General features: G+C 35.2%; 1 protein-coding gene across 1 annotated transcript in view; it reads left to right on the plus strand.

Annotated features, from left to right (window-relative positions):
• Positions 1–22,190, plus strand: part of PTK2 (protein tyrosine kinase 2) — a 304,848-nt gene that overhangs the window by 146,961 nt on the left and 135,697 nt on the right. The window contains exon 13 of the mRNA XM_027845408.1: positions 1,658–1,710. Coding sequence (XP_027701209.1) covers positions 1,658–1,710 — 53 coding nt within the window. The remainder of the gene's footprint in view (positions 1–1,657; positions 1,711–22,190) is intronic.

Raw genomic sequence — 22,190 nt, forward strand, 5'->3', positions numbered from 1 at the left:
ACTTATCACATCCTTCTTAAACTGTGCCTACCAGAATTCAACACAGTACTCCGAATAAGTTCTGAACAGAGCAGAGTACATAAGGAGACTGTAACCTCCTTATTGCTTGAAACTTTGTACCATCTCTAGATTTGATAAATATGCCATCTAGACCCTTATCCAAGTTACAAATAAAGCTGTTAAACATCTTGGGCCAACCACGGTTGAGAAAACTGAAGCTTAGAGATTAAATGACTTGTCCACCATCACCAGTAAACATCCAAGCTAGGATTTAATCCAGATATCCTGATTTGAGGTCTATCCTTCAGTTAAAAGATACCATTCAGGAGATATATAATAATAGCAGTGTAACACTTAACTCTCTGAACTTCAGTTTCTTCATCTGTAGAATGGGATAATAATACATGCATAATTCCTCACAAGGTTGTTATGAGCAATGCGTTTAATAAACCTTAAAATTCTGTGTACTTGCATTATTATTGGCTGAATGGTTTGAGAATATTATAAATTTGGAGACATTGGAAGTCATCTAGTCCAAACCTACCTTATTTACAGATGAGGAAGCTGAAGTCACATGATTTGCCCAAGGATACACATTGGTAAGAAATCGTGATCCAAGATTCAGTTTCGAGTCATCTGACTCCAAATCCACTGTTCTCTTCACAAAATGAAATTATTCGAAGTCTAGAGTTGTTGTTTTTTTTTTTTAATTTTTATATTTTAAAGAAAATGTGTCCTCAGGTTAGTTTTAGTTTTGGGATAGTTTCTGTTAAATATTTCAGTCAGTGCTTTGAAATCATGTACTTTTTTCAACTCATTCCTTTTCATATGTACTCAATAATATTATAACAAATACACATGTTTTTTTCTTGTGCTAATTATCTAAAGCTCTCAAAATGAGAATTTTGGCAGCCATGTTATACATCTGGAAAACATTTCCTTGTTACAGTTCAAATTCTGTTTTGCAAATAAAGACTACTAATCCATTTTGGCTTCCTTCATTTCAAAAGAAAACAATGATTTAGAAAATTAATAAATGTTAGGATTGCCACTGTTAATACTCATATGATTTTTCATTTTCTGATTATAAAAAAAAATTGTGAAACTTTGACAGCATATGTAAAACAGAATTTTTTTGACTGTTATTATTTAACAAACAACCGGATGTTTTTCAATTACTTTTTTCTATTTGGAATAAAAAGTTGGCAATGTTAACTCATATTATATACTTTTAAAGAATGTACCAAACTTGAGAATGCCTAATCTTACTTCAGTAATGTTTCCAATTTTATTTTAGCTAGATAATTTTCCATTTTTGCCTTATACCAATTTTAGTATATTCTTATATTCTCATGTATACTTTTAAAATTTAACCCAAATGTACATTATATTTAAGCTTTGTAAATTTATGTACCATTTAAAATATTATATAAGTTTGACTCAAACATTTTTGCCTCACTCATATTGTTTTGGTTAATTTTTAAGAACTAAACATTTTTAAGTGCTCAAGTTTTAATTACTCAGGTGGACTTGAGTGCTAGAATCCATGAAAAATGGATCAGTCCTGTTAATTACAGTTCCCTGTTAGAATGAATTCATAGTCTGTCTAACTGTGAAGAATGTACAACATTCAAAGATTTGAAACTCTCTTTTACAGGCTAGCCAACAATGAGAAGCAAGGATTAAGGACACATACAGTCTCTGTATCAGGTAAGGGTCAAAACTGTAAAGTTTACTAATCAATTCAATAAATAGTTATTCATTTGAGTACTGTTGTGGTTTTATAGATTGCTATAATCTCCCCCCAGATGTAATGGGTTTGGCCAATATAGTTTTTAACCAAGGCTATGTGAATGTGATTTAAAAATGTAAAGGAAATTCTGTGCAATTCAGAAGTGTTTTTCCAGTTGAAGGTTAAACTAATCATTTTGATTTATCTAAGAACATTTTGATTTGAGCCAAAATTCATGTTTTAAGCAGACGAGAAATAAGTAAAATTAAAATTGTGTTTATAGGTTTCTGAAAGTAACAGAAACATGAATTTATATTTTTTATTTTGTGTATTTTACTTTAACATAAAGCAGTAGTCATTTGAAATATGTATATTGGCAACTGTCAGTTGGCCATTATGATTAATATGTTATTTTGTAAGTCTGTAGATAACTTTTAAGTACCTGTAATAACAAATTCCTGGTGACTTTGATATCAACTATCAAATCAGCTAAATTTTAGAAGATTTTTTTCTATTGTTTCAGATAATGACTTTCTGGAATTAGCCATATAAGAAAAGAGATATTAGTGAAAAGAAAGATAACATTGTTTATGTTCTGCATAATAGAGTATCTATAATACAATAGCTAGGGGTGTAGGATTATGGTGGCCTTATTGTTTCATAAACTAAGTCCTAAGGTATTTCTCACAGTTCTGTGAAATTTGCAGAGATTGGAGTATAAAACTGATTTTGACAATGCCCATCCTCTTCTGAACTACTACTGATATAACTGACTTAGAAAGTACTCTGTACTTTGGTCTTGACATGGATATAAATTTTATGTTACCTTATAGCACTACTGTGGCCAGTCACCAGTCCATGAGTTGATAGGTAATTTTTTTTTCTTTTTAAATTCTCAGTAGGTATTGGGCAGGGCTAAGGAGGATATGGAGCAATGTCTTTGTACAGTAACTATATTGTCCAATCACTAATTATCTGGCAACTGAGAATCATGGGGATGGGAAGCTACGGACATCAAAAAGTGCATTTTAAAAAGTTTTCTTAGGAGAAAGAGGAAGATCAAAGGATTTTTGTTTGGTATAGATAGGACAGTGATATAGACAAGAGAGAAGAGAAAGCAAGCTGCTCAATTTCTATTTTGCTTCCATTTTCTTTGACAAGAAAAATGACCTTTTACTAGGAATGAAAGAACAAAAGTGACTGATGATGGGAGCTCACATCGAGGTTAAGTAAGGAAGTAGTTTGAGAGTATTTTTTGCCCATGGTGAATTTGGATCACCTAGCCCTGAAGATCTACATCCCTTAGTACTAAAAAGGCTGGTGGATATGATTGCTGAGGTACTATCTGTATTATCTGAAAGATTATGAAAAATGGGAATAGCACCACGAGGTTTGAGGACAAGTGTCCTAATTTCAGTAAAAAGGACAGATGTATTAAAAAAAAATTCATATTTTGTGCAATATCCCACACCTGTGGACTCCAACCTCTTCAAAGGAACTGAGATGGGAAGTGACTTCTCATATCTCTTCTTTGGTACCAAACTCATTCTTTGTAATTTAGCAATGTTCAGTTTTGCTTGTTCTGTGGTAGTTGTTCTTTCCATTTATTTGGTTTTTTGGGGGTCATTGTGTATATTATTTTCTAGCTCTGCTTATTTCAGTGGCATCAGTTCATATAAATCTTTACATGTTTCTCTATATTCATTATATATGTCCATTTTTATTGCACAAAAATATTCCATTACATTCATGGGCCAAAATTTGTTTAGCTGTTCCCCGATTGAGTGATATCTCCTTTTTTCCAATTATTTTCAACCACAAAAAGTGCTCACATGAATATTTTTGTGTATATAGAGCCTTTTTGTCAATGACCTTAGGGAAAGGGTGTGAGGAGGCAGTAACATCTAGCAGGGCAGTCTCTTTGTTAAAGAGTATAGATAGTTTAGTCTTTTTATTTATATGATTCCAAATTGCTTTTGAAAATGGTTGTACCTAGTTGGATTTTGCCTGTCTTTCTATATATCTCTCCAACATTAATTATTCCTGTCTCTTATCATCTTTGCAGGTTTCATGAGCATGAGATGAAACCTCAGGGTTGTTCTTATTTACTTTTTTTATATTATTAATGATTTGTGGTTTCTTTCATGTGATTGTTAATAATTTGACATTCTTATTTTGACAATTGTTTCTTTGCTTATCTGCTGAGGAATGGCTTTTAGTTTCATATTTTTTGTCTCTATCTTAAATATTAAATTTTATCAAAGATATTTTATACAAAGATTATTTCCCAGTTACCCCTTCTCATTTTAGCCTAGCTACATTAATTTTCTGTTTAAGAATGGTTTCCAATATCATGTTCCAAAAATAACCATTTTATCTTTTATAATTGCTTCTATCCCTTGTTTGGTTAAGAATTTATATCCTACCCATAGCTTGATATGTCATGGTGTTTAAAGTCCCAGTTACATATTAATTTTTAATTTATTGTGAAATATGGCATATTGATATAAGCCACATGGCTTTCCAGTTTTCCTAAAACGTCTTATAAAATAGGGAGTTCTTATGCCCAAGGGGCTTTAAAATTGTGCATACCCTTTGATCCAGCAATAGCACTTATAGGGCTGTATCCCAAAAAATCATTAAAATGGGAAAAGGACCCACATGTCCAAAAGTATTTATAGCAGCTTTTTTTGTGGTGGCAAAGAATTGGAAATTGAGGGGATGCCCATCGACTGGGGAGTGGTTGAACAAATTGTGTTATATGAATGTAATGGAATACTATTATTCCATAAGAAATGATGAGCAGGCAGATTTCAGAAAAACCTGGAAAGACTTATATGAACTGATGCTGAGTGAAGTGAGCAGAACCAGGAGAACATTGTACACAGTAACAGCCACATTATGTGATGATCAACTATGAATAACTTAGCTCTTCTGAGCAATGCAATGATCTAAGACAATTCCAAAAAACTTATGGTGGAAAATGGTATCCATAACCAGAGAAAGAACTATGGAGTCTAAATGCAGATTGAAGCATAGTATTTTCTCTCTCTTTTTTCTTTCTTGTGGTTTTTTTCCTTTTGTTCTGATTCTTTTTTCACAACATGACTAATGTGGAAATATGTTTAATATGATTGTACATGTATAGCCTGTATCACATTACATGCCATCTTGGGGAGGGGGAGGGAAGGAAGGGGGGAAAATTTAGAACTCAAAATCTTATAAAAGTGAATGTTGACAACTAAAAATAAATAAATTTAGTTAAAAAAAAAAGAAAGTTCATCTTACTGGCAGAGAGTATAAAAAAATAGGGAGTTCTTAACTAGGTAATTTGTGCTTTGGGGTTTATTCTATACTGAGTTATTGAATTCCATTATTTCTGGTTCTTTCATACATACTCTGTTCCCTTTTTCTACTTCTGTATCTTTTAACCTATACCAAATGGTTTCAGTAATTGCTGCTTTATAATATGATTAGAGGTCTAGAAGTACCCCCTCATTACCCTCTCATTTATCTTTTCCCCTTTTTTTAGATCATTTATTCCTCAAAATAATTTTTTTTATAGTTTTATCGAGCTCTGTAAAGTATTCCTTTGGTAGTTGATGTAACTTTAAATCAGTAAATTAAGTCTGGTAGTAGTGTCATTTTTTCTTATATTTTCACAGCCCAAAGTCATTTCCTTTTTTAAAACAAGATTACTAAACTAGAGGAGAAGAGAAATTCTATGGATACAGTGAGATGTTTGCAAAGTTTTTGATAAAAAAAAAAATCATACTGTTCTTGTGGAGATGATAAAGAAATGTGGACTAGACAGTAATACAGTTAGAGCAAGTAAGGACTGATTGAACTGAAAGACTCAAAAGAGTAGTTGTTAATGTACTGTTAATGTGGCAGAAGGTCTCCAGTGGAGTACCTCATGGATCTGTATTTGACTCTGTACTGTGTAACATTTTTGTCAGTTACTTAGTTAAAGGCATCTTCATCAAATCTGTACATGATACAAAGCTGGGAAGGATAGCCAGCACTGGACAGTAGGATTCAGAAGCAAGTTGACAAGCTAGATCATTGGGCTGAATCTACTAAGAGGGAATTTGACAGGGAAAAGTGTAAATTTTGTACTTGAGTAGAAAAAAATAAAGTTCTTAATTTTGAGGTTCTGAATTAAGTTCAAAATGGGATACATATGTTTGATGGAGATTTTTTCAAAGATCTGTAGGTTTCAAAGTTCCACAAGCTTTTGTATTATTAAATGACATAATATATGTAAAGCATTTTATAAAACTTACTATACCATATAATTGTTGGCTACACATTATTGTGAGTCAGCAGTCTTATGTACCTGCCAAAAAACCTGTTGTGAATTTAAGCTATATTAAGAGAGTTATAGCTTCCAAAAATAAAGTGGTGATTGTCTCATTATATTCTCTCTTGGCCATACCTCATCTGTAGCATTGTGTTCAGTTCTGGGTGCCAAATTTTAAGAAACTATATTACCTGGGAAGATTTATATGAACTGATGCATAGTGAAGTGAGCAGAACCATGAGAATTGTACACAGGAACAGCAGTGTTGCAATACAATGATCCAAGACAATTCAAAAAACTTATGATGAAAAATGCGGTCCACTCCCAGAGAAACAATTGATGAAATCTGAATGCAGATTGAAGCATACTTTTTTAAAAAATTTTTTTTTGGGGGAAAAGGGGTCTGTGTTTTCTTTTGCAACATGGCTGATATGGAAATATGTATTGCATGACTGCACATCTATAATATTTATCAAATTGCTTGCCTTTTTCATAAGGAGGGAGAGAATTTAGAACTCAGAATTTTTTTTCAAAAGAATGTTAAAGGAGTAGCTAGGTGGTGCAGTGGGTAGAGCAATCTGGAGTCAGGAGGACCTGAGTTCAAATCCGGCCTCCGACACGTGATACTTACTAGATGTGTGACCCTAGGTGAGTCACTTAACCCCGATTTCCTCACTTCCCCCCCAAAAAAATTGTTTTTACATGATATTGGAAAAACATTTTAACATTTTTCCTTGGGGGGGGGAAGAAAACTGTTGATAAACTAACTGGATACTATCTAGAAGACAATAATAAGGAAATTGACAAAAGCCCTTGAGACTATGTCATATGAAGATTGATTAAAGAAACCAGGAATGTTTAGCCCAGAGAAGTGAAGACTTAGAAATGCACACCACTCTGAGCCTTTCCTGTCAGAGCTATGGTTTTTCCAGCAGCAGTGTATGACTATGAGAGTTGTACTATAAGGAAAGCTGAGCACAGCAGAATCAACACTTTTGAATTGTGGTGCTGGAGAAGACTTTTGAGAGTCCCTTGGACAGCAAGGAGATAAAAATCAGTCAATACTAAAAGAAATTAATTCAGGCTATTCACAGGAAGGTCAAATACTAAAGATGAAGCTTAATACTTTGGCCACATAATAAGAACACAAGACTCAGTGGGAAAGACGTTAATATTGGGAAAGATTGAAGGCAAAGGGAAAAGGAGACCCCAGAGGATGAGATGGATAGATGGTGTCATGGAAACAACAAACATGAACTTGGATAGACTTTGAGAGATAGTAGAGGATAGAAGGGCCTGGCGTGCGATGGTCCGTGAGTTCGTGAAGAATCAGACACAGCTGAACAACAGAATAACAACATCATTGTTTCATCTTCCTATTTTATGTGTCATATTCACCCTTTAGAATTTAAGCTTCTCAAAGGCAGGGACTATCATTCTTTCTTCCTGCATTTACATTCAAAGCACTTAATATAGTAAGCACTGAATAAATTCTTGTTGACTTGCTGATAGAACCTACAGAGCAAAGAACACTGGGTGAATATTGCAGAGAGGCAAATTTAGGCTTAATATCAGGAGGGAAATCTTCCTAGACTTGCTTCCTGTCCAGGCAAATTTAAGATCTCTTTGGGTGTGTAAAATACATATGTAAATAAGAAAGATAGTATCATAACTGTGAGTTCCAAAGAAGAAGTCATATCTACTTGTATGAACTGATGCAGAGTGAAGTAAAAAGAACTAGAAGAAAATCTGTACAATAACAACATTGTAAAGACAAACAATTCTGATCAACACAATGACCACCCAAATTCCAGAGGACCCTGAGAACCACCACAAACTCTTGGATCCAGTGAAACTGGCCTTCTTGCTATTACATGACAAGACACTCCGTCTTTTGGCTCTGTTCCCACCCACCCCACCCCATACACATTTTCTCTGACTGACTTCTATGCCTGGAATATTCTCCCTCATCATCTTTACCTACTGGCTTCCTTCAAATCCCCACTAAAATCCTGCCTTCTACAGAAAGAATTCCCAACCCTTTTTAATTCTGGTGCCTTCCCTTTTTTAATTATTTCCTATTTATCATATATATATCTTGTTTGTACATATTTCTTTGCTTTTTATCTCCCCCTTAGATTGTAAGCTCCATATGGGCAAAGACTGTCTTTTTGCATCCTCAGTGCTTATCACAGTACCTGGCACATAGTAGGTGCTTGTTGATGAACTTCCCTACATTCACATAGCCATCACCCTGGTTCAGCCCTTCATCAACTCTCTCCTATACTATTTTTTTTTTTTGGCTAGGTAATGGGGATAAGTGACTTGCCCAGGGTCACACAGCTCATAAGTGTTCTGTCTGAGGCCGGATTTGAACTCAGATCCTCCTGAATGCAGGGCTGGTGCTCTATCCACTGTGCCACCTTGCTGCCCCTCTTATACTATTTTTATAATCTCCTGATTATTCTCCTTTTCTCAAGTCCACTCTCCATGGACCCTCCACTTTCTGCATAAATATTTCTAAAGCCTGAACCTGAACACCTCACTCCTTTACTCAAAAAACTCCTGTGACTCCCTTTTTTTCTTTTCCTTCAAATACAGACTCCTCTATTTGGTACTTAAAGCTCTTCACAATATACTCCAGACTACCTTTGAACTTCTCTCCCCTTCACGTCCTCTAAAATGGCTTACATATACTTTTCCTTTCAAGACATTCCATCTCTAGGAATCTGCACAGGCTGTCTCCCATGCCTGAAATCTACTGTTACCTCACCTCTTCCTCTTCGAATGTCTAGCTTGCTTCCCTACCTTCTACATAAAGTCTTCCTGATTTCCCCAACAGTTAATACCTCCTTCCCACTAAAATTACCTCTTCTTAACATACATGTATATGTTGTTTCCTCCCAGTAGAATGGAAGCTTCTTGAGAGCTGGGACTGTTTTGTTTTTGTCTTCATATATGCAATGCCTGACATATAGTAGGCACTTAATAATTTTATTATCTAGATCATCTCTTGGGTCCTTTCCAGATCTAAATTTATGGTCTTTTGAATGTAAAGTAAAATGTTTATTCCTTGAATCATCTTTGATTGGGATGCACTTAGTTGCACAGTTGTTGAGTGCTTTTAAATCCCCAGATGAAAGTTTCTATGTAAAGACAAACTTGAAGATTAATTGAATTTATTTTACTTAGGATACCTTTGTGTTTGTTTGTTTTTTTCATTTCAAACTAGGGGTTCCTAATTTGGGATACATGAACTTTTAAAAAATTAATAAATACATTCATTGTGGTTTTCCTTGTAATCATATGTATGTTATTTTAAGCTAAATTTCATTAAAAAAATTATTTTGAGATGAGTTCCATAGACCACCAGACCACCAGAAGAGTCCAGGACACAGAAAAATGTTAAGAACTGCTGTTTTAGACCCTATAGTTATGGGACTCAAAAAAATCAGTAATAATTTTCTTAGGGAAAAGATGTATTAGTTAGAGCTCTGAACACATTTAATGCCAGCAGGCACTTGTATTTTCTAAACTTAGTAAAAGAAGGAACTGTAGGATTTGTTAATTGTAACTTAATAGGATCATGACCTTAAGGGAGCACCTTCCAGATCACCTAGTTCCTCTGTTAACCTTAGTAAATAAATTTCCCTTTCTAGACTTCACCTTCCTCATATGTAAAATAAGTGTTTTGGCTTACATGGTTTGAAATTGTATATTGCTTACACTTACTGTGGACCTCTCCATTGTCCTCTATATGATACTCATTTTTAATTCTTTTGAGCCTTGCAGCCATACCACAACATGAGAATGTTACTTTTAAAAAGAAGGACCATTGTTTCTCAGAGACATTTAGAAGTCATTAAAGAAGCTTTGGAATTTCTTGAAGGCAGTATAGCTCACTGTCTTCAAGTTTAGTTCTAGGACCAATCACTGTCCATTTGTACTAAATGTCTCCAGTTACGGTGAGTGAAAGACGAAATGGCAAGAAGCAAAGGTTCAAGCCTCAGAGCATGTTGATTTATTAAGCAACACATGTCAGTTTCCTAACAAACTGGGACCAAGCCCCTTCCTTAGCTTAGGGATGGACCCTGAATACAGGGGGAGACTGACTTTCATACATTATAAACAATTAATTAAAGCCAATTAATTAAAAGGAAATAATACTACATTAAATAATTTGATTGGATGAAAGATTAGAGACCTTACAAGTTGGGAGGGGGAAGAATAAACAGGTACAGTTCCCTGAATTCAGAAAAAGAGGTTTTTCACTCCCCCCCAAGTATCTGTGAACAGTCAAAGGAGCGTAGAAACAATAACTGACAGTACAGGGCAAGTTTTCAGATAAGATCTATGGGTTGCTTGAGTTGTATAATTATGAGAAAACTCTTTGCATCAATCTTGGGATCTGACAGGGTTTCTGGTCAGCATAACCTCCATCCTTAGTTAAGCATCTCTAAACAGGCAGAAGTGGTCCAGCTTCCCAGCCACACAAGGTTAGGCTCAAACAATACAGTAAGGTTTTCTCACAATTCCCACAATTGAAGAAAGTTTTCTCACAACACAGAATTTGGAATAGACCTGTAATTAAAATAGAAAGGGAACTGAGCTAGCTCCACAATTGAGTCACAAGATGGCATCAGTGTGGTTTACTCCATTCCCACAATTAACCACTTGCTGTCCTAATCCCTTCAGTTCCCTCACAGTAGACATACTAATGAGCCAATAGGTTTTCTAGCCAAGTACATATCATTATATGGGCATTAAACATTCTTTATCCACTTCTTTTTTCATGTATTGATGTTCAGGTCATTCTCTTTTAAATGGTTATAGATCACTTCCAAGAAGCTCTACATTACCCCCAGGGCTTGATGCAACCAACACAATGTCATCTACAAATGGGAACATCGGAAGGACTTCACTATCCATAGGGAATCCTTCTTCAATTTGGACTCTGTTTTATCTCCATCTTTGGCAAGCATACATCTCCCTTTTTTATGCCTTGCCTGATATTTAGGATTAGAGGGTCTTTAAATAAGGTCAGTCAGTCAATAAGCATGTTTAAGTACATACCCTGTGGGGATACAAAGAAAAGTAAAAGACTGTCCTTGCTCTCAAATAGTTCATGATCTAATGGGGAGAACAACATACAAATAACCATGTACAGACAAGCTATGTACAGGATAAATTGGAGATTATCAGAGAGAAGGCACTAGCATCATAGAGGAACAGGAAAAGGTTTATATAGTTGGTGAGATTTTCCCTGGGACTGAAAGGAAACCAGGAATTGGATATGAGGGAGATGATTCTAGGGCTGGGAGACAGCCATTGAAAATACATGAAGTTGGGGCAGCTAGGTGGCAACTAGCTGTGTAACCCTGGACAAGTCACTTAACCCCATTGCCTAACCGGAAAAAAAAAAAAGAAAGAAAATACATGGAGTCAGGAGGTGAAGTGTGTTGTTTAAGAAACATCAAGGTCATGCTTGGGAGCTCAGCTGGCTGTGGGTGGGTCCAGGAGAGGTGTCCCAAGCCAGACATGTGTTGTATTGGGCGCTTCAGAGCCAGGGCAGGGAGGCAGCCAGACCTGGTGGGGGCAGAGCTCACCTTGGCCCAGCAGCTGCCTTCCCCTGCCCCCCACCCCTCCCATCCCTGCACCCAGGAAGTTAAAGAAGCCCTAACTCAGAGAGAGACGGAGGACAGATACTGCAGCCACCAGGAAGCTGGCCTGCCTCACATCATCTGATGTGGGTGAAACCTGGCCCAAGAAGCAGAATTCCTTTATTGCCTTGCACATGTATAAGGATGCCTTAAGAAAGGAACCATGGATAAATATTGTAAACTCCAAAAGATTGGGGAAGGATCCTTTGGAAAAGCCATTCTTGTTAAATCTAGGAAAGATTATAAACAATATGTTGTTAAGGAAATTAACATCTCAAGGATGTCCAATAAAAAAAGAGAAGAATCAAGGAGAGATGTTGAGGTGTTGGCAAACATGAAGCATCCAAATATTGTCCTGTGTAGGGAATCATTGGAAGGTTAGAAAAAATCTGCAAAAGAGTACACAAGAACTCATCAACTAAATGATGATCTCTGTGTAATTTAGTTGTTATTATAGCTTCCTTACTCTGGGGGAATAATGCATATTATTGCAATGCCAGCATTACATGGAGCCTGGAGGCCAGGTTGATTCTTTGATACCATCCATATCCCCACTTAGTTCTATACTGGCGAGGACTGTATTGGTAATTTGTGGAAGGAACCTTCCTGCTGATGAAAATAAAATATTCACTTAAATTGTTCTTAACTCTTTAAGTCCTGTTAAGCATCACCTTCTGAAAGAAAGCTCAGAATCCATTCATTGGTATCCTTACATCTGAAATTATAAGATTTAAATACATCAGGTATCTTCCTGATGGGGTTTAAAATGCTGTAGAGATAGTAGTCGAAAAATTTAGGCCAGAAATTGTGGAATCTCTTCTCTGCATATCTTAATAAGAGGCTAGATATCCTTGTACTGATAATAAATTTTAAAAAAAGCTTGAAGACAGGCAACACCACATAAGATAGAAAAAAAAACAAGCAGAAAAAGCAGTCGATGTCAAAAGAATATTAAAGAGTCAGGAAAGCCCAACAAACAAACCCAGAAGAAGAGAATGATTTCATGTTGTACATAATCAAAGACTCAAAGAAAATCACCATTTTATTTTATTCTGAGCCTAATGCTCCTCTCTCTCTCTCTCTCTCTCTCTCTCTCTCTCTCTCTCACACACACACTCACTGAGCATTAGTATGTACACAACAGAACACAAAAGAGGGTTACCTAGGAAAGCAGTGATCTCCATTCCAATACTTCTTGTTTTTTTAAAAACAGAATAAATTGAATGTTATTTTAAAAAAAAAGAAAAAATAGAAACATCAAGGAGGCCAGTGTCACTGAGTCATGGTATATGTGTAAGAAGAGTGGACAGGAAGGAGGGGGCCAGTTCATGAAGTTCTTTGAAAGCTAAACAGAGAATTTTGTATTTGATTCTTGACAATAGGGAACAGCTGGTCAGTATTGGTCAGTATTCTCGTGGTCACCTTTTTATATATTAATAAAGTTTGAGTTTTTTTGTTTGTTTTTCTCTACTTTTGGCATCTTCTTCTTCAGATACTTTGTGATTTAATGTCCTCACAGTTTTGTCTCCTATAGCATCGACCTTCTTATGTATACTTGATTTAGTCCAACTACTTTACTTTCTTTCCCACTTAATAGTATTTTATTTTTTCCAATTACATGTAAAGATAGTTTTCAACATTCACTTTTATAAGATTTTGAGTTCCAGATTTTTTCCCAAAGACAGCATACAATCTGTTATAGGCTATACATGTACAATCCTATTACACATATTTCTACATCAGTCATGTTGTGAAGGAAGAATCAGAACAAAAGGGAAAAACTATGAGAAAGGAAAAAAAAAGAGAAAAAAATTAGTATGCTTCAATCTTCATTCACACTCCATAGTTCTTTCTTTGATTGTAGATAGCATTTTCCATCATGAGTCTTTTGGAGTTGTCTTAGATCATTGCATTGCTCAGAAGAGCTAAGTCTATCAAGGTTGGTCATCACACAATGTTGCCATTATTATGTACAGTGTCCTTTTGGTTCATCAGTTCATGTAAATCTTTCCAGGTTTTTCTGAAATCTACCTGCTCATCATTTCTTGTGGAACAATAATATTCCATTACATTCATATACCACAACTTGTTCAACCATTCCACCAACTATATATTAGTATTCCAATTTTCCCAACTACTTTTCTAACCTTTGTTCTCTATAATGCCCTTTTAACCTCCTCTCTAAGCCCATATAGGACTGTGAATCCAAATGTGGTGGTTCTGTTGACCTTAATGATGAAAAAAGTTATTATCAAAATCTTTATAGATCTTTTACATTTTTCTTCTGTTATCCTTCTTATCTTTTCATCCTTAAATACATTTAGAATGAGTTGGCATAGTTGAGTCTCTTGCCAAGCTTCCTTCAAAGCAGTTTAATTATTCTACATATACTTAGCTTTTTACATGTTGTATTTCTTCAATAGAATGCAGGCTTCTTGAGGGCAGAATTGTTTTTGTTTTTACATCCTTGCAACAAAGTATAGGCTATATATGTCTAGTATATAAATGTTTTTTGGATTTTATGATAATTGGGCTTTTTGCAATCCTGATTTTCTCCTTTGAACATTTTCCTATTTTTGTGTGTCTCTTCTAAAATGTCATATCCAGAACTTAACATAATATTCTATGTGGTTTTGCAGTGGAATATGTTTTAAATGCCCCCAAATCCCATGTTCTTTATAGGCTATATAGAATGCTTATTTTGTGCTATTTTGTGTGTTACAAGTAGCAGATGTAACAGTAAAGGCTTAAAATAATTTGTGAACACTTTTTTGTTTTATCTCACTAGACTAGAACAGAAAGGGTTAGGGAGTTGGTTATGATGGAAAGGAAAACAGCCTTTATTGAGATTTCTTTTTGTCTAGCACTCCCCTAGTACAAAACCAGATTCTTCTGTAAATTGCTTTGTTGCAACATGTAGTAAAATGGATAGAGCCCTGAATTTGGAGTCAGAGGACAGGGATTCAAATCCTACGTCTGCAACTTGCTATCTGTGATCTTTGGCAAGTCACTTACCAGTTAACACTTAACAGTTTCCTCATCTGTCAAATGAAAAGTTTGAACTACATGACCTTAGGCTGCCTTCTGTCTATTAAGCCTACAATCCTATGACACTATGACTTCTTTTCTGCACATTGGGGTGGATGGGCTAAATCATCTCTAAAGCCCCTTCTCACTCTAAGGCATATGATTTAGTATACTTTGAAAGTACAAACTATAAGGGGCGGCTAGGTGGCGCTGTGGATAGAGCATGGGCCCTGAAGTCAGGAGGACCTGAATTCAAATCCGGCCTCAGACCAAACACTTGACACTTACTAGCTGTGTGACCCTGGGCAAGTCACTTAACTTCAATTGCCTTTTTAAAAAAAAGTACAAACTATATATTTGAATTACTATAATTTCCTCAAAATTGATTAATACATTAAAAGCAGAAGTTGTAAGATATTATAACATCTAAGAAATCCTATGTGCATGAGATTTCCCAAAAGCTTATCACAAGGAGCACCAACAGATTAAGGACAAATAAGATGATATAAAAAAATTTTCCACCCTCCCCCCCAACCCCGACATAGTGCCAATTCTTCTGTTGTGACTCTAGTGCTAAAACTCCAAGTCTTTCCTGTATTCAAGACTGAAAGAGTTTCTTGTGTCTGAATTACATTTCAGTTATCATTTTGATAATTGTATGGGAAAAATAGTTTCTGTCCAAGCTCAAAACTGATCTATGAATTGTTATATGCAAAAATAATGTTCAATTTAGGAAGATTTCAGTGAAGTGCTTTAAACTCACTGTGGCTTTGTATGTTAACAACTGTTTGCAATTTTTTGTGTGTATATCTTTTTATATTCATATTTATATATCCCTTCTTATTTCAAAGTGAGTGAATAAATGAAAAGCATTTATGAAATACTTATTATGTGCCAAGCACTGTGCTCAATGCTGTGAACACAGACAGAAAAACCTAGACAGCTCCTGCTCCCAAAGTTCTCACACTGTAATTGGGTGAGACAACACGTAAATCAGAGTTCAGCTACAGACCAGATAAAAAACCTGCAACTCCCAATGGTGCAGCAGCAGGGCAGAAGGCAAGGCTTAGAAATCTTTAGGTTATGTCAACAGGTCAAATGACAAATGACAGTGAGGAGGGGAATCAGACAGCCCAGATCATTTCTGGGCAGAAAGGGATAAGGAGAGAAGACAGGAGACTTCCCACTGGAGAGGCACCTGGACATAGTGCAGAGAGAGCTGCTCTTGGAGTTCAAGTCTCACTTCTTGCACATTTTTACTTTGTGGCTTACCTTCTTAGTGCCATAATTTCAACTCTCTAAGACCATAAGTTACATAATATTGCTGACAGGTATTGGTACAAGAGGGTTCTCTCACTAGGTGTTCCTCACATCAATGAGGTCATAAGAACAGACAAAAAAAAAGTTACCAGCATTATTTTTTTTAATGTTCTTTATCGTATCATTTAATTTATTTACTAAGTACATACTATATAAAATCCATGATACTAGCTGCTTGGGAACATACAGAGATGAAATAAGACATTGTCCCTGCCCTCAAGGAACTTACAATCTATTGTTACTCTTTATTTTTATCTTGAATATTTACTAAGTCCCTGCAGAGTGCTAGGTATTATTGCTCTTAGTCAATAATAATTTATTAAGTGTCTGCAATGTGCCAAGGAACCATGCTAAATGATGGAGATACAAAGAAAGTAAAAGAGAGTCCTGCTTTCAAGCAGATCATAGTCTAATAGAGACTACATGCAAAATACTACATACAGAAAAGTTGAACACAGGATAAATTGAAAATCAGCAGAGAGAAAGCACTAGAGTTAAGAAGGATCACAAAACACTTCCTGTAAAATAAATAGGGTTTTAGATGGGAAGCCAGAGAAGCTAGGAGATGGAGAGCATTCCAGGCAAGGGAGACAGCCAGTAAAAACACCTGGAGGCTGGAGAAGGAGTCTTTTGTTTGGGGAACAGCAAAGAGGCCAGTATTAATTGGATCAAAGAGTACCTATAGTAAGACTGGAAAGGTTGTTGAGGGAGGGGATGGTGGTGTTACAAAGAGCTTTGACCTACCAAGAAGATTTTATATTTTATCCTGGAAGTACTAGGGAGCCACAGGGCTTGAGTTAGGAGATGATATGGTCAAACCTGCACTTCAGGAAAATCACTTTGATATATGAGTGGAAGGTGGCCTGGAGTGATGAGAGATAATACAAAGAGACCAACCAGAAGGCTGTTTGAGTAGTCCAAGTGTGAGGTGATGAGAGCCTGGATCAGATTGGTTGGTAGTGTGAGAGGAAAGAAGGGGACATTTAGGAGATAGATTATAAAAGTGGAATTGACAGTTCTTGACAACAAATTGGATATGGAAGGTAAGAAACAGTGAGGAGTCAGGAATGACATTGATATTTTGAACCTGGGTGACAAGGAAAATGGTGGTGCCCTCGACAATATTTTTTATAAAGTAAGATAGACTAATGGTGATAAATACTTCAACCACTCAAGACTCCTTCTGTATTACCAACATAGTAAAACAAGGGTTTATAACAGTCCCAGCTGTTTCAAATTAAAAGAGAATGTAGTAGAATGGAAAGAGCTGAGGACGGTTAACTTGTTCAAGTCCTGGGTCTGTTGCATGTTCTTTTGTGCTCCTGATTAAGCGACATATGCAGAAGTTGTTCAGACTCTTCCTGCTTTAGTGCCACGTCCTTCCTGATATCCCCATCTCTTAGTGGCTTGCCCAAAATATTACCTCACATTCATTTTGTATATATTTCTTTGTATACATACTATCTCAATAAAATTTAAGATCTTTGAGGAGAGGGACTATTTCATTTTTGTCTCTATAACCCCAGCCCATGGCGCTATGCCTAGCGCCTAGTAGATATTTAATACATGCTTGTTGCTTGCATTCCCTTTTTTTTCAAGTCATCTTCATAATCCCCAACCCCTTTCTCAACAGAAGTCTTTGTCTTCTACTTTTTTGAGAAAATTGGAGGCTTGGTTGTTTCAACAGAACTTGAAACAGTGAACACAAGATCTTAAATTCTGATACACAATTAATGCACCCAAATTCACAGTTAGTGAAATGTAACTTAATATAATCCTTTGAAAAATTAGATTAAAAAAAAACTAGCAACTTGATAATTTTCTAGGGGCCACATTTTAGGAAAGACATTGATAAATTGAAGTGTATTCACAGGAGGGTAGCCAGTAGGTGATATTAATGTAAGACACTGTTGGTGGTGTCAGTGTTATGTTCAATATGCCTATTAAAACATAGTCCGTCTTTAAATATCTGCTGATTGTATGGAGTGATCTACACTGGACATTGGGCAAAATAGAATAGCATTAAAGATATCACAAAGTATTCTTTCTTCATTCATATATATTCATTTTAATTAATTAATAGGCATCTGGGTGGCAAATGGATAGAGGGCTGGGCCTGAAGTAAGTAAGACCTGAGACTTTAACTAGCTGTGAACCTTGGGCAAGTTGCTTAACTTCTGTTTTCTCAGTTTCTACAGCTGTAAAGTAGGGATAACAACAGGACCTACCACCCCGCCCCCCCAGGATTGTTGTGAGAATCAAAATAATATTGGTAAAGTTCTTTGCATAGTGCCTGGCACATAGTGATTATTACATAAATACCAGTTATTATATTGTTATTATTAATTATGACATTTTGAGTGACAGCTATTTAAACTCTCCTGCCAGCCCCAATCTTCAGTGTTTTTCTTAGCTGAGAACAGTTACTAGGCCTTTTTACTATATTGACAATAAGTGTCATTTAAAAAAGAATGATAAATGAGGTCCTGATACATTTCAAAGAGACATGAGGCATTTATTATTATTCAGTTCATCTCAAGAGCTCGTACAGGATTTAGGCAAAGTGTGAAAGTCCAAGAACTTTGCTTTGAAATGAAATCTAAGCAGTGGCAAGTATAGAAGGATACTTTCTGAAAGATCAGTGAGTACAGTTTGCTGACAGCATTGTAATGAACTTTTAAATTAATCCTTGTTGAGAAAGCTTTTTGTTTCATTGTTGTGAAGCAACAATACATCCAAATGAACAATTAGTTAATTGTGAATTAATGTAATGCACCAAAAAACTAAGTTAAAAAAATTTGGGAAATTGGATAACCATCTTAGTGCCATATTTTAGGAAGAATATTGATTATCTGGAGAGTAGAAAAGAGGAAGAAGAGTCAGGCAATAAAGGTTGTCTACTCTGAAAACAATATTGCTCTGGCTTAGATTGCTGATATTTTTTATAAGTTGTTCGATTTTTAGTTAACTATTTGTGACTGTTTTATTAATTTTAACTATTTAGTTAACTATTTTTCAATGATGATCTTTTTTTAAAAAATTAAATTAAAATTAACATGTTATGTCCATTTTGGAGAAGGTTCAGAAGAACAACAAAAAGAAGATGAAAAGAAGGTTCAGTTTGATTTCCCCAATGAATGATGACTTATTTCACTTTAATGATAATGTAGAATGAATCAGAGAAGAAAGCCTTAACTGTTCGTTGGATCATAGGTATAACACTGGAAGGGACAATACAGACTATCTAATCTGATACCCTTCTTTTACAGTTGAGGAAACTGAGGCCCACAGTAGTTAAGTGACTTGGATACACATGTACTAAATGGCAGAGGTACAATTTAAGCCAGAGTCCTCTGTCCAATAATAATGAAAAACATGGTACCTAAACCAAATGTAATTTAGTGTCACACTAATTAAACTACCAATGGATATTTTATGAAGGTAGACACAATAGCAGCAAAATTCATTTGCAGGTGCAAAAGGGTTTAGAAGCTCAAGGAAATAATGAAAAAAAAATAGATATGGATGGAAAATGGTATTTCTAGATCTCAAATTATATTATAATGCAGTAATCATTAAAAGCTATTGAGTACTCATTTTAAAAAAATGGAAAAGCAGGTCAGGAGATCTGACTAGATTAAAAAATATCAAAAGACAAACACAGTAACTCACTTTTCAGTGAACCCAAGAGCATAAATTCCTTGAGGAAAAACTCATTTGTCAATATCTTTTGGAAAACTAGAAAGCACTTTGGCAGAAATTAGTTTTAGAGCAGCATCATAAACCATATACTATAGTAAACTAGAAATTGATACATGATTTACATATAAAAGATCACATCATGAAATTAGTAGAAGAAAAGAAACCTCCTACTATTCTAAAAGTAGTCAAGTACCTTTCACAAATTTGACTAGAAGGAGATACAGAGGAAATCACAAACAATAACAGATAATCTCATTTACATGAAATTGAAAGGCTTTTGCATGAACAAAATAGTACAGGTAGGATAAGAAGAGAAATTTGATTTGGAAAAGGATTCATTATGTCATATTTCTCTGAGAAGGATCTAAAATCTAAGATGCATAGAAAATTCACATGCATGTATATGTTCATACATACATGTATGTATAACTAGAAGCCAAACAGTTCTCAGAAGAATTAACAAACATAAGATTTCTCTAGATCACTAAAAGAAGAAATGCCAATCAAAATAACACTGAGGTTTCTTTCACCTCAAATCCAACAAAGAGCACAAGAGAAGGAAACAGTCATTTTAGAGATTCTGCAGAAAGACAGTCACATTAATACACTGTTAGTGAAACTCTGAATTGATCCAAGCATTCTGGAAAGAAATTTAAGAGTATACATCTTTTGATTCAGAGATTCATTAGCTGGGCATATACCCCCAAAAAGATCAGTGAAACAAATCCGCCTATATGTCAAAATATTCATAGTAGCACTTTTTATAGTGTGAGAGAACTAGGAGCAGAGTAGGTATCCATCAATTAGGGAATGGCTTGCAAATTGTTTACGTAATAGCTAACATATAAATGTGTGTATATCACTTTTAGGTTAGTAAAGTGCTATTGCCATAAATAGATAGTTGGATATATTTATATAGTGTATGTGTGTATAACATCACTGTATCTCAAAACTATGTGAAGTAGGTACTATCATTATCCCTGTTTTACAGGTGAGAAAACTGAGGCTGAGAAGTTACATGACTTGCCTTAAGTCCTATGGCTGATAAGTGGCTGAATCAGGATTTAAACTCAGGTCTTCCTGACTCAAATTCAGAGTGTTCTCTCTTGTATTCCTAAGTTTCCACAGTATCACTGTGCTGTAAGAAAATATAAGTGTGATAAATATGGAGAAAAATGGGAAGACCTTTCTGAACTGATAAAAAATTAAGCAAACAGAACCAGGAAAACAATATATACAGTGACTACAACAATGTGAATTGGTACACATATATAAAAATAAAACAATTAAAGCTGAATGCTCTTATGTTATAATGTCCAGTCTTGGCTCCAAAGAAGAGATATGAGAAAGAACCTCCCCAGGTTCTCTGAAGAGAGTGAAAATGGGGGTGGAACACTTCCATGTCATGTGAGACTTTTTTGATAGGTTGTTTAATTTTATTGGATTTTCCCCCTTTAAACTTACAAAAGATAATGTTCTGCCTGAGGAAGAGGGGAGTAATTAAATGGAAATGTAGGTGATGTAAAAACAAAAAGTAAAATTTAAAAAAATTGTTTTTAAATAGATCATCTTGAAGAAAAAAAAAAGATCATCTTGACCATTCTGTAATTTTTCAGATAAATAAACTGAGTCCCAGAGGACTTATGTCCCTTACTTAGTGTTACATAATAAGGTGGCAGAGTTAATATTAAAATCCAGAGCTTCTAGCTCCAAATACAGTACTGTTCCAACTATACTATGCTATCTGAAATTTTGTCATTTGGCAGCTCTAATGATAACGTGAGGGAAGAAGAGTCACCTTAACATTGTCGTTTTTGAAGAGATGATCCTTTGCAGAAATGGTTTGCCAGATAACACAAGACCACTAATTACAGAGAAGATGTTATTATAAATGCTTTTCAAGAGTTCTAAGCTCAAAGAGTATTTGAAGCTGGCTAGAAATGTTAAATCCCTTGAAATAAGCTGAAGACAGTGTTGTGCTTGATTAACTCAATGAAATCAAGTATGATTTTTGAATTATCAAATATATAGGCAACTAGCTTTTTGCAATCCCCAGCTCAGTGAACAAGAGTGTTTTACTAAAACTTTTTTCATTGAATAATTCTGAGCCTTGTGTACAATCATAGCTTTTAAAGCTTGAAAAATCTTAAACATCATCCAGCCCAATCTCATGATTTTATTTTTAAATGTTTTCTGTCTTTTGTTTACATATCACCTTTATTTCCAGACGTATTCTCCTCTTCTTCCTCTTTCCTATATTTAAGGACCCTCCCTTTGTAATGAAGGGGAAAAAGAGAGGGGGGTGAAAGAAAGCAGTTCAACAAAACCAATGTATCTGAGCCTGACAGAATATACAATTTTGCAAACATCTGTTCCCTCAACTGTGGAAAGAAGGGAGTATGGTGCATTTCCTCGTTTCCTTCAGGGCTGAGTTTGGATGTTATAA

This window comes from Vombatus ursinus, unplaced genomic scaffold (genome assembly GCF_900497805.2).
Source record: "Vombatus ursinus unplaced genomic scaffold, bare-nosed wombat genome assembly UNPS02005236.1, whole genome shotgun sequence".
NCBI classification, from domain to species: domain Eukaryota; kingdom Metazoa; phylum Chordata; class Mammalia; order Diprotodontia; family Vombatidae; genus Vombatus; species Vombatus ursinus.